Here is a 12,556-nt window from a genome sequence, read left to right on the forward strand (position 1 = left end):
CTGGTAACTTCCCCAAAATTGCCAAGTTTTTCAGAAATCCCGGTTGCAGGATTGGGAAAGTTACAGGATTTTTTGCAACCCTAGAAATGACAGTGCTTTCTCTGACTCACATTCATGTTGTTTATCCTGTTTCGACTGATTGTCCTCCTGTAATAACTGAAGTCATTCTGAATGGCAGGAATTCGCATCTGAAAGACAAAGGACAATCATTCAAGCACCAACAGACAATATAGGAACTCTTTACCGGAGGGAATAAAACAGATGCAAAACATTGCACTTTTACAGAAATGATGTGTATGTTTAATTCAAAAAGTGTGGTTTGACGACGTAGTGTTCCAACAGCAGTCACGTCAGTCCGACCTTGAGTTCATCGAAGCGCAGGGTGAAGTGGAGGATCTCAGCGAACTGTTTGGCCAGAGCCTGCTCCTTCTCCAGGTGCTGGGTTGGGGTGTAGGGGGGACACGTCAGTGACTCCAGCAGGCTCTGGAGAGCCTTCTCTACAGGAGCAGAAACACGCGGATGTTACGTTACAAACATGAGGGAGGTTTTAAAAACAGGCCAGGCTCTCCAGCAGGCTACACATGGCCCCCTCTACACACACCAGGAGAAGGAAAGAGGCTAGGTTATCCAAAATACTTTAGGTCACAAATGTGAAAAAGGCTACACTTAAAAAGACAGAATTCATCAAAGTTCAGGAGCGTAAGTATTTTATTTTACCTCCCACTTTGGGTTGATGTGCCAACGTGTAGTTTATAAGTGTATCATGTTTTGCGGAATTACTGTTTTACCTCAATTAGCCACGAAATCCCTAGGTTGAAAGCAACTGTTTGAGAAGCTGTGCTGCGCCATTGACTAAAATGTTTCCCCGCATAGGCCAGCCCCCTAGCAATTCAAGTTTAACCAATGAGCTTCAGCCCCTCGCCATATGAGTGACAGCTAGCAAGAGGCACATCATGGAGCAACGACGTGGTGCACTTATCTGCACTTGCGTGACACAGTACACCATTTTCAGGGGGGAACCACTTTCAGAGCTACTTGGCTAAAAAGGATACAAAAGTACCAGAAAATCCCCTTTAAGATAACAGTACAGCACCGTCACCAAATTCGATTGATTGGCTTTTGATAGTTATTCTAAAATGTCACCCCCCTCTGCGCTTCTTCGTGGAGGGATTGAATGTTGCACTGACCTAGTCTCAGGGAGAAGCCGTAGAACTTTTTGAGCCGTATGACTAAGGGGCAGACTGAGTTCCAGGCTCTCTCCTGTAGGAGCATGTCATTGGGGTTCTGAATGGCCTGGGGACACATATACAGACAAATGGTTAAATATACATCTATATGGAATATATATAAATAAAATAAAAAAATTTAAAAAAAAACAGGTCAGAGAATTGGAAGTCATTGAGATCATTAACAGAACGATAAATGTATAGGTTTGTTTCAGTTTGTGTGTGTGCTGAATATGAATAGCCCATGTCTACGACGGTGTGCGTGTCAGCATTATCCAGTAGATATACATACATCTCGTATCTCCTGTCCTGCTCCCTTGTAGGCCTGTAGGCCAGAGAGAATGCTCTCCGAGTCCTGGAGCACCGTGTTCACCTGGTTCCATACCTCCCTCTCACAGTCTGTAGGCTGCGCATCTGCCACACAACAACTGTTAGCCTGGCTAGCTAACAGGCAGCACATAGACAAAACACTGTACATGAAACTCACACATTCTGACACTTTGCTTTTTAATGATTATGTGATGAGGCAAACTGAACGTTTACAGGAATAGGGAAGTTCCAATGACTTTATCGGTTTGTCGAAAACAAATCACGTACGTATAAGCCCTTTTCTCGCACCTAAGCAATTCATATAATTAAATCAATTTACTTTAGTCAGGGAATTCTAAAAAAAAACATTCACTAACCCGACAGATATGAATCTCTGGAATCAAAGCTAGACTAAATCTAAACTTAAAGCATGACGAGACAAAGGCAAGGCTACTCTGTGGTAAAACAGGTGAGCGGCAAGGTCTCTTACAGTATTAAAGCAGCATGACCTGCCCCTCCCTACCAAGCTACAGCAGGCCGAAGGCTTACAGCTCTGCCCTTTAGAAGGCTAGCTTTTTAAAAGCATACTCACGGCATTTTCTTATTACAAGCTGCAGCTAAAACAGTCAGTAGCCGACAATATTTTCAGACTAAGGCTAAATATAGAACATTAGTTACAACACTGACTGTGGGGAGTATTTGCGTTGTACAACATTCCCCTCCTTCCCTTCCTCTATGGTAGATAAAGAGCGATGTTGACGCTATGACAACAAGGGATGAATGAGGTTACCACTAAGGAATATGCTTGGTGTGAGTACATCCCCCATTTGTGTGACTTTAAGCTAAAAACAGGATATTTGTTGTGTCTAACCTATATTATGTGTAGGAAGAGGGCAAGGCAATGAAGCAGTGGAGATGCATGGACGCTATTGGTTAACGACCACTACGCTAGTTCCAACTGCATCTGGGCCTAGTCTAAAGAGCTCTACTAGCAGGACAAGCAAAGACCAATAGGAGGTCAGGACGTATCAAACATCCAATACGAGAATATATTTTTCTAATGCGTCATTCGCTGGCATGAGACATGAGGAAGATGACATGGTGCGTACAAAAACAACAACGCCGGCTTTTAAATAGATGTCACTGGGTTAGATGACAGACAGGCAAGCAATGGGGTGTTCTAGGAGCAGAGGGACTATGAAACATGCAGGTAGGTTAGTAAAAAAAAAAAAAGGGTCAGAGACAATTCCAGTTCATTTCAGCCAATGGAGAAAAAAAAAATAATAATCCTAATTGGAAACGAATTGAAATTGTCCCAAAACCCTGCTTAGTAAAGTACTGTAGCTCTACAGAAGTGAAGATGTAGAGAAGGAAGAAGAACCCAGGCCAGGCGAAAGCTGCGCTCACTTTCAAAGTCAAGGAAAAAGTTTGGCCCCTGCTCGAGCTCAGTGCAAGTGAGCACTTTTAACAGATTCCCCATTTGGTTTCTGAAAGAGAGGAAAGCGAGAGAAGAAAAAGGGAGGTGTGTGGCGTGTTAGAGAGATCGAGACAAGTACAGAGACGTCGCCACAGCTTTAGGTCCAGGAGTGACCCATAGATACAAACCACCTGCTTCCTGACGGACTACGGGAAGAGTTTCATGGTTACAACCTCCTGCACACTCCTCCTTCAGACTTACTTTCAAAGTCCAGGAAAAAATGTGGATAGTTCTCTATTTCCCTTGTTAGGACTTTTAGAAGATTACCCATTCCAGCAAACCTGATCAAAAATGAAAAGAATGATAAAAAAATAAAATAAAAAAAAGGTAAAAATCCTTTTAGATGCATTTGAATATATTTACAATTCAATGTGTCAAATTATTCAAGAGAACATTCACTGTGGTAAAAACATTCAGTGATTATAAAGAGAGAACGCATTTAACACATTTCACAGTACTATATAGTACAACAGAGGTTGTTTCAACTCGTTCTGTCCTTTATAGACTTTGATAACCACAGCGACAACATTGTGTAAAGTGAAAGTCACTAAATCGCAGAGGCCTGACTGGTAAGTGGTTCTCTCACACAGACACTCAAGAGTGAAAACAATATTTTAGAGGACGCTGTCAAACATTCCAGTCCATTAGCATTCTCTCACCAGTGTGTGTGTGTGTGTGTGTGTGTGTGTGTGGGACAGTTATAATGTGGGGTGTCTTCTACTCCAGCGATTCAGAACTGGTGGGTCGCAACACACATTTTTTGAATGGGTCGTGAGTGTGAGCAATTTTTTTTTTTTTTTTTAAATAGACTCCAGTCTGAACTTAAACAACTTAAACCAGGTAGAAAGTGTGTAAAAACGATATTGAACTAACATTTTGGAATCATTTAATCTCTGAAATGTTTTCCTTCAAATCACAGTATTTTCAATATAGGAGCTATTATTAGCAGTGCTATTTTGGTGTTTGAAGTCTCAAAACGAGAGTTCATGAACATTCAAGAATATGGGCAAAATGTTATTGACAATGAGAGGGAATGTTGTTCCCTTGTCATATAAATTGCTACATTTATCAATATAGCACAAAAAAAATGTTTTCCAGATTGTACTTCGCAACGCGAATATTGGGTCTCGACTGAGACAACCTGGTCCAACCAGAGGCAAAACCAGTCGAGAACCACTGCTCTACATCAAGATATAGTGGTGTGATTTAGTTGTGGGTTAGGCGTTTATGGACTCCATGTACTAGGCCTGTGTAATGGAATAACACAGTGGCTCCTCTATGTCTCAGTGTGTGTGGTGTGAGTGTGTATTTAGGAGGCCTGATGCAATTAAAAACAGAGGATCTTAAGGTCCAGCTGTTAGAAGATGAAGTCCTCTCTTCTTCAGGATTGGTGGGTCCCCCGAGGGACGGCTGAGCTAACGTAGGCTAATGTGATTAGCATGAGGTTGTAAGTAACAAGAACATTTCCCAGGACATAGACATATCTGATTTAGCACAAAGCTTAAACTCTTCTTAATCTAACTGCACTGTCCAATTTACAGTAGATATTATTGTGAAAGAATACCATGCTATTGTTTGAGGAGAGTGCAGAGTTATGAACTTGAAAATGTATTAATAAACCAATTAGGCACATTTGGGCAGTCTTGATACAACATTTTGAACAGAAATACAATGGTTCATTGGATCAGTCTAAAACTGCACATAAACTGCTGCCGTCTAGTGGCCAAAATCTAAATTGCGCCTGGGCTGGAATAATACATTATGGCCTCGCTCTTACAATTTAAAGATGGTACAAAATTTGTTTTTTTTGTATTATCTTTTACCAGATCTAATGTGTTATATTCTCCTACATTAATTTAACATTTCCACAAACTTCAAAGTGTTTCCTTTCAAATGGTATCAAGAATACGCATATCCTTGCTTCAGGTCTTGAGCTACAGACAGATGTCATTTGAAGTGAAAAAAAATAAAATAAAAAGGGGCAGATCCTTTGAAGAGCACAGTCTTGTTAAATCAATAGGAAAGGGGTATATGTCTTAAAACACCAGTTGAGAAACTCTTTAAACCATTTCATTGGAGGCAACAGGTGGTAATCATTTCCAGAGGATAGGCGACTTTAAGCACTGCTTTCCGGGTGGTCACTATAACATAATTACACACCAGGCTAGGTACATCAGAGGCTGGTGAACATGATTACCATTGAGGGTGATCTAATGCGGTGGTTCCCAACAAGGGGTAATGCAGTCACGGCTGGACCAAACAGAAGGGGGAGGGAGTGAATGATCAGGATGATCAGCCCTATTGGCTGTTTGGTCTACTTACGCAGGTGCTTTGTGGTTCGATTGGTCCATAAGCTAAGGGTGTTAGTAAAGCTGCTAGGAATGTCTACGTACTATTTAGTAGGCTATATCCAGGTGTTCAGTTGTAGAGAATTCACACACAGTACAGTGATATATTAATGCTGCTTTTTCCAGATACCAGACAGTAACTATTAGGTTGGTGATACAAAGACCCACTGTTAGTGTGCTCTGCACATGATCATCACGCTGTATGTCTCCCACATTGCATCTCTCTTAACGGAAAGCTCTTCAAAGTGATAGGCTAACACTTAACAAGAATGCATACGTAAGTCGACAAGTCAATCAATCCCTTTTGGAATCTTCAGCCACTCGCATACTCCTGAGAATGTTATCCAGTTTATTCCATTTGAGGGGTGCATCACCTTTGCCCACTAGGGGCTGCTGTTGGCTCATGTAGCTTATTCCCAGTACAGTGCTTCATTGAATGTACTAGATGAGTCGACTACTGGGTTTGTTTCTCTCCTTTCATAACTTCTGCATACAGCAGTTCTAGATAGAGCTGTATGGTATACAGGCTTTTGCTCCAGCACTAACCACCAATTCAGCTAACCGTGGCCTCTAGAATAGAGTCCACCAATTCAGTTGAATCAGGGTGTTAGTATAAAAGCCTCGAGTGGGAGACCAACTGCAGTTGTCAAAGTTCCAGTCCGTGTCCCAAATGGCACTGTATTCCCCACACTTTGCGGCACTATTTTTGACCAGAGCCTCAAGGTCCCTAGTCAATAGTAGTGCACTACATAGGACATTGGGTGCCATTTGGGAAGAGGCCCAGTGTAGCTGTGTGGAGAAGAGAGGAGAATGTGCAACACAATACTGTTTCTTTTTGCCTTGGCCAGGCTGGATGATTCTGTTTATCAGGCTCAAATGGACTCTGTAGATTCACTAACGTTTCCCGTCTCAGTCTCATGCGTCACACAGAGAAACGGGAAGAAGAAAACAAAAATCAACAAGTCCAGGCCCAGGGCCAGTCTAAACAAGCACAAGCTAATATTCAGAGGGGGAGATAGTCAGGCTGGGCATCACCATAGTAACAACATTGTGCTGACTGGCTGCATAGTCACCTTACTGTGCCCTGGAACTTACTGGATAGTAGGCCTAAGTTCAGCTCAATCTCAGGAACACTGACTACAAACATGTTCCCATTCAAAGAATTCCTAGGATAAGAGACCTTAGCAGTATGAGATAGTCCTCGCTAGGCTTCCTCGCTAGACTTCCTGCTGCTGTTAGACTTCCTGCTGCTGTTAGACTTCCTGCTGCTGTTAGACTTCCTGCTGCTGTTAGACTTCCTGCTGCTGTTAGACTTCCTGCTGCTGTTAGACTTCCTGCTGCTGTTAGACTTCCTGCTGCTGTTAGACTTCCTGCTGCTGTTAGACTTCCTGCTGCTGTTAGACTTCCTGCTGCTGTTAGACTTCCTGCTGCTGTTAGACTTCCTGCTGCTGTTAGACTTCCTGCTGCTGTTAGACTTCCTGCTGCTGTTAGACTTCCTGCTGTTAGACAAGGCCTTTCCAGCGTAACCCTCCGATGCCTCTCACTGACAGAACGGTAAATATGGAGGGGAATTCAAAACATGCTCGGTTCCACTGTCAACTATTTAGCTGCATGTTTTAACCTGAAAACCAATGATCGAGTGATTTAAAATCTTCCCCTCTTTCCGGTCTTGGATTGGCTCAACCTGGAAACACAATACCTCACTAAAGAAGTCTTAAGACACATTTTCTGCCAGCCTTAAAAAATAAATAAAAAATCCCCTTCAAGAAAAAGGGCCTTGTGTATCATTATAACCCATGTTTTAAAGGGAAGTATTATTTAACAGCCTGTCTAAATGTCAAGTCTAAAATGGTTGTTTTTCTAATTTTCTCTGCTGTGCGAGTTGCCCTCAGTAGGGCTGGTTTAATACGCTCCATAACACTGTCCTGATTTCACTTTGACAAATAGAACATAGTGAACGTTATTGCCGCTGGTTGTCACGCTTTGTGCTTCATAATTAAAACTCAGTGCAATTAAAGTCGAAATGAGTGGAATGCTAAACGGCTTTCCTCGCTGCGTTTATATTGAAACAACCTCTGTTGGGGAAAATAGAGTGCCGAGAGAAGAAAAAAAACAAACAACCACAACTTCTGCTCTGGGTTGAAGCCAGGATATCACTTTGGTGCACATATTTCAGAACGGCAGTAAATTTATAACTAAACCCTCAAGGGTGGTTGCCCAGACCACGATTTAGTCCTACTCCTGGGTTGTGTTCAGTACAGAATGGGAGAAAACTATGAAACTGTGCAACAGGAACTTGTCCAATAAGAGCATACATTTTAGTTTAGTTTTCCTGATGAAAAAACATTTGGCGACAGTGTGCTCTGCTGAACACGACCCAGGTCTTAAAACATTCCACTTCAAGTGGGTTTTCATGCAGGAGTACACTATCTGGGTCTGTGCAACCAATAGACAAACATCATTGGCGCAACCCCCTCAAACATGTTTCGGTGTGTACATCACCAAATAGCTGTGAGGACATGGCCGCAGATTCAAAGAGAAAGTCGTGTATATTGCATAACAAAGAAGCTAATCTTAGACGAAGCACCATGTAATCATGGAAACCACAGGAACATTGTTACAGGGTCGTATCGCGTCACTGAATGAGTCTAGTGTGGCGGTGAGGTCAGGGCCTGTGTAATGTGTTTCAGTGTAGGAGTGCTGATCCAGGATCAGTTCTGCCTTTTAGATCAGAATGAATAAGATAATAAGGAAAGGGGGGGGGCATGATCCTAGATCAGCAATCCTACTCTGACACTCCTTATGAACACAGGCCCAGGGATCAGGCGTAGCTAAACTGTGATAGAGATCGGTTACCTGTACCTTATCTGGCGGAGGACTTGGCTTCCCTTCTAGAGCATCCACTTATTCTTGGTTTCTGAAAAACAAAGAGACAGCTTCTGTCAATATCTCATTGTCGTGCATAATATAGTGCATTGGACATCTAAAAAGCAAGCACTGTCAACGAGTGTCAGATCAACAGCGAAGTGTAGACGTCTAGGTAGGCATCTTTGACTAGGTGTGTGTGCATCTCTCAGCTGTCCCAGGTTACCATCCTCGGAGCCCAGTAAAGACCCAGACCTAGTCTGCAGGGAAGGTGCACGCGCCAACTACAGTGACTGCCACAGAGCCCATGCGAGACTCCACAGCCTGGCCCCGTTGTAATGAGTCAAGATCCGTAGAGCAAAATATATATGTCACGTTCTGCATTTGTCCCACATACTGTATGGCTTACTGGGCCGTCAGAATACCATCACTGTCGGTTCACCATCAGATCCCCCACATCTAATACTGAGGTATTGGAATGGAAATTAGGCTGCAGGGCAATGCAGATGGAAACTTTGTTAACAGAATGGCAGCAAAAACAGTCCAAACTTTGCATCTGCCCTTTTCAAGTAGATGTGGTTTTGTAAAATGTTCTGTAGAACTTGTTAAAAGTAGTCCTTGTATGGTTTAACTTTGAAATCATTAGTTTGTTTTGCATACTTTTAAAGTGAAACAAAAATGAGTCTCAGCATCATTCAGTTAACGTGTAATGGCCCTATATTAAAATACAAAATGTGCAAGAGTAAGTAAATGTAAAAAGTACAACATTTTCAACAAAAAAAAGTACAACAAATCACCCATATAGGCCAACCTAAGCATCTGTCAGAAATCCTGAAAAGAAGCAAAACACAAGCACCCATTTTCTCCCACCACTGTGCCAACATGTAGGCAGGGAAAGGAAAACCAGCAGGGCAACCCTGAATACCTTACACAACCCAGCCAAGGTGTAGAGAGCGAAAGAGAAAGAGCTTGGTAACACGTGCTGAGCTGGTTTCACAGAGACGAGAGAAAACACCAATCCCCGTTTCTTGATTTGTCACACAAACATAGATGACAAAAGTGTGTTAGCAGCAGTCGCACAAACAGGATTAAAGTACACTCACACATTCAAATTTTATTTGTCACATGCGCCAAAAAAAACTGGTTTACCGTGAAACGCTTACTTACAAGCACTTAACCAACAGTGCAGTTCAAGGAAGAGTTAAGAAAATATTGACTAAATAACAATATGAGGCTATATACAGGGGGTACTGGTACCGAGTCAATGTGCAGGGGTACAGGTTAATGTAAATATGGGGGGGGGGGGGGGTCAATGTAAATAGTCCGAGTGCCCATTTCATTAAATTGTTCAGCAGTCTTATGGCTTGAGGGTAGAAGCTGCCTCTTGGACCTAGACTTGGTGCTCCCGTTCCGCTTGCCGTGCAGTTGCAGAGAGAACAGTCTGACTAGGGTGGCTGGAGTCTCTGGCAATTTTTAGGGCCTTCCTCTGACACCGCCTAGTATATACGTCCTGGATGGCAGGAAGCTTGGCCCCAGTGATGTACTGGAACTTCGCACTACCCTCTGTAGCGCCTTACCGAGCAGTTGACATAGCAGGAGGTGATGCAACCGGTCAGGATGCTCTCGGTGGTGCAGCTGTAGAACTTTGAGGATCTGGAGACCCATGCCAAATATTTTCAGTCTCCTGAGGGGGACAAGGTTGTCATGCCCTCATCACGACTGTCTTGGTGTGTTTGGACCATGATAGTTAATTGGTGATTTGGACACCAAGGAACTTGAAGCGCTTGACCCGCTCCACTTCAGCCCCGTCGATGTTAACGAGTGCTTGTTAGGCCCTACTTTTCCTGTAGTCCACAATCAGCTCCTTGGTCTTGCTCACATTGAGAGGTTGTTGTCCTGCCAGGTCTGCCAGGTCTGACACTGCCAGGTCTGACATCCTCCCTATAGGCTGTCTCATCGTTGTCGGTGATTAGGCTTACCACTCGTGTCATCAGCAAACTTAATGGTGGTGTTGGAGTCGTGCTTGGCCACGCAGTTGTGGGTGAACAGTGAGTACAGGAGGGGACTAAGCACGCACCCCTGAGGAGCCCCAGTGTTGAGGATCAGTGCGGCGGATGTGTTGTTGCCTACCCTTATCACCTGGGGGCGGCCCGTCAGGAAGTCCAGGGTCCAGTTGCAGAGGGAGGTGTTTAGTCCCCGGGTACTTAGCTTAATGATGAGCTTTGTGGGCACTGTGGTGTTGAACGCTGAGCTGTAGTCATTGAATAGCAATCTCGCATAGGTGTTCCTTTTGTCCAGGTGGGAAAGGGCAGTGTGGAGTGCGATTGAGATTGTGTCATCTGTGGATCTGTTGGGGCGGTATACGAATTGGAGAGGGTCTAGGGTTTCCGGGATGATGGTGTTGATGCGAACCATGACCAGCCTTTCAAAGCAATTCATGGCTACCAACACGAGTGCTACAGGGCGGTAGTCATTTAGCCAGGTTACCCTAGTGTTCTTGGGCACAGGCACTATGGTGGTCTGCTTGAAACATGTAGGTATTACAGACTTGGTCAGGGAGAGGTTGAAAAAGTCAGCGAAGACACTTGCATGTTGCTACGACAAAGATACGCGAGTGCACACACACTACTCAGTCTACTGGGTTTCCCTTAGAGACTCAGGCTTCGGTTCTAGCGACAGCGCATGACCTAAGGCCCAAGCTTATAGCTCCGCTTCAGGGCCTCTGGTCCTGATAACAGTCCCTTAGCCTCCTGCTCTGGTGGGTCACAGAAAACACACTCTGGAGTGGACGGCGAGACAGACCTGCTTCTTCTACCTCACTCCTCGTCGGTCACAGCAAATAGTCCTCACCCCCCCACACCTCAGGGACTATGGTGGTCTGGGGGTGAGGACTATTTGCTGTGACTGACGACGAGGGAGGTAGAAGAAGCAGGTCCGTCTGTCTCTCATGACGTCTGTCTCTCATAATCCAACCTGGCTGGCTGTGGAGCGAGGGAATAGATGGAGAGGGCTGGGCTGGTCCCATGGGGCCTGTTGTAGTGGTGGCGCAGAAGTCCTTATATGGGCATAGTGGCAAGCAGGAGGATCCCGGTGGTTCAACGCACGAGTTGTCTTGTCCTCGACACGCTAGACACTCCATTACTCACCACACGCGATACACCTAGGCTGCCAACGCGCCATGTGTACAGCACAGGCCACTCCATCCAACACACATTTTACCGACCAAACAGACCCTTTCCCTCCCTCTTTCTCCCTCTCTCTCTCTGGAATGGAGAGATTCAGTCTGCGTTTCCCCTGGAAGACACACAGCAGGTACTGGAATCAGGAAGAGAGACTATCTGCATCCCAAATGGCATCCTATTAACTATTTAGTCCACTCCTTTTCACAAGGGCCCATAGCACTCTGGTCAAAAAGTAGTAGAGCACTAAAAATAAAATACAGTGCCCTTCGGGATAGAGAGAGAATACAAGAAAATAAACATGTTTTTCAGCAGAGTGGAATTTTCCAGCCCGGTGACCCTACCACAGTAATAACAAACACCAGTGTTGTACCTAGATCAGAAGAGATAGGATGGTGTGCATCTCTAGCAGAGAGTGTGAAAGGCTTTGGACATTCAACGTTGAGGCTGAATCATGGCCAGTCTCTCGAACAGTGATGCCGTGTTGCTCCTTAGCATGATGAAGTTAGCCTGGGTGCCAGGCTGTTTCTGCTCTCTTGCCAACTCCTTATGGAATGGTCATGCTAACGACAACGAAGTAGACAAAAAGCACAAACAGATCTGGGACCAGGCTATGACGAAGAGTCTACAGGAAAAGTCTGCTTAGACACACACTGCTAATGAGCTTAAGACGTATGCTAAGGCTACATCACAATGGCTAACTATCTAGTGTAACACGACGAAAGACTTCCAGTGTGTGTGGTGCTAGTCGAATGCTAGTAGTAGTGTCATGGATAATGGGTGTTCCCCTCTGACCTCTAGGTCTCCTCTCCTGTCAGGAACTCGGGAGAACGTGATCCACCCCCGCTGCACACTTTGCTGAGAGCCTCCTGTCTAGGTGCTAAACTGTTGCCATGGCTACTACGGGCCATTGGACGGGGGAGCACAGGCAGATGACATTTCTGTAGTGGAACCCCACACACACACACACACACCTCACCAGCTCTTTTTTCCTCACTGACACAGTGAACCAGAACACTCAGTCAGACATTCTACTCAATGTGTTCCAAGCCGACCAGAGAGAACCCCTCTCATCTTGCTTCTCATTCAGCCCAGGGACGACGACTTCCCTTCAGTCATCCCAGAAGCTGACAGATTTGAGGAACATCTTTC

General features: G+C 44.5%; 1 protein-coding gene across 9 annotated transcripts in view; it reads right to left on the minus strand.

Annotated features, from left to right (window-relative positions):
- The window catches only part of fam49a (family with sequence similarity 49 member A), a 28,737-nt gene that overhangs the window by 4,518 nt on the left and 11,663 nt on the right, over positions 1 to 12,556 (minus strand). For 3 of the 9 annotated variants that reach the window (XM_029733172.1, XM_029733175.1, XM_029733174.1), the window contains exons 2-7: positions 8,223 to 8,277; positions 2,943 to 3,022; positions 1,519 to 1,640; positions 1,188 to 1,293; positions 361 to 497; positions 111 to 188 (exon numbers count right to left, since the gene is read on the minus strand). In XM_029733172.1, the coding sequence (XP_029589032.1) occupies positions 111 to 188; positions 361 to 497; positions 1,188 to 1,293; positions 1,519 to 1,640; positions 2,943 to 3,015 (516 nt within the window). In that variant the 5' untranslated portion in view covers positions 3,016 to 3,022; positions 8,223 to 8,277. The other 6 variants (XM_029733177.1, XM_029733179.1, XM_029733178.1 and 3 more) reach the window with 5 other exon arrangements.

The sequence above is a fragment of the Salmo trutta genome, chromosome 35 (genome assembly GCF_901001165.1).
Source record: "Salmo trutta chromosome 35, fSalTru1.1, whole genome shotgun sequence".
Classification (NCBI taxonomy): Eukaryota; Metazoa; Chordata; class Actinopteri; order Salmoniformes; family Salmonidae; genus Salmo; species Salmo trutta.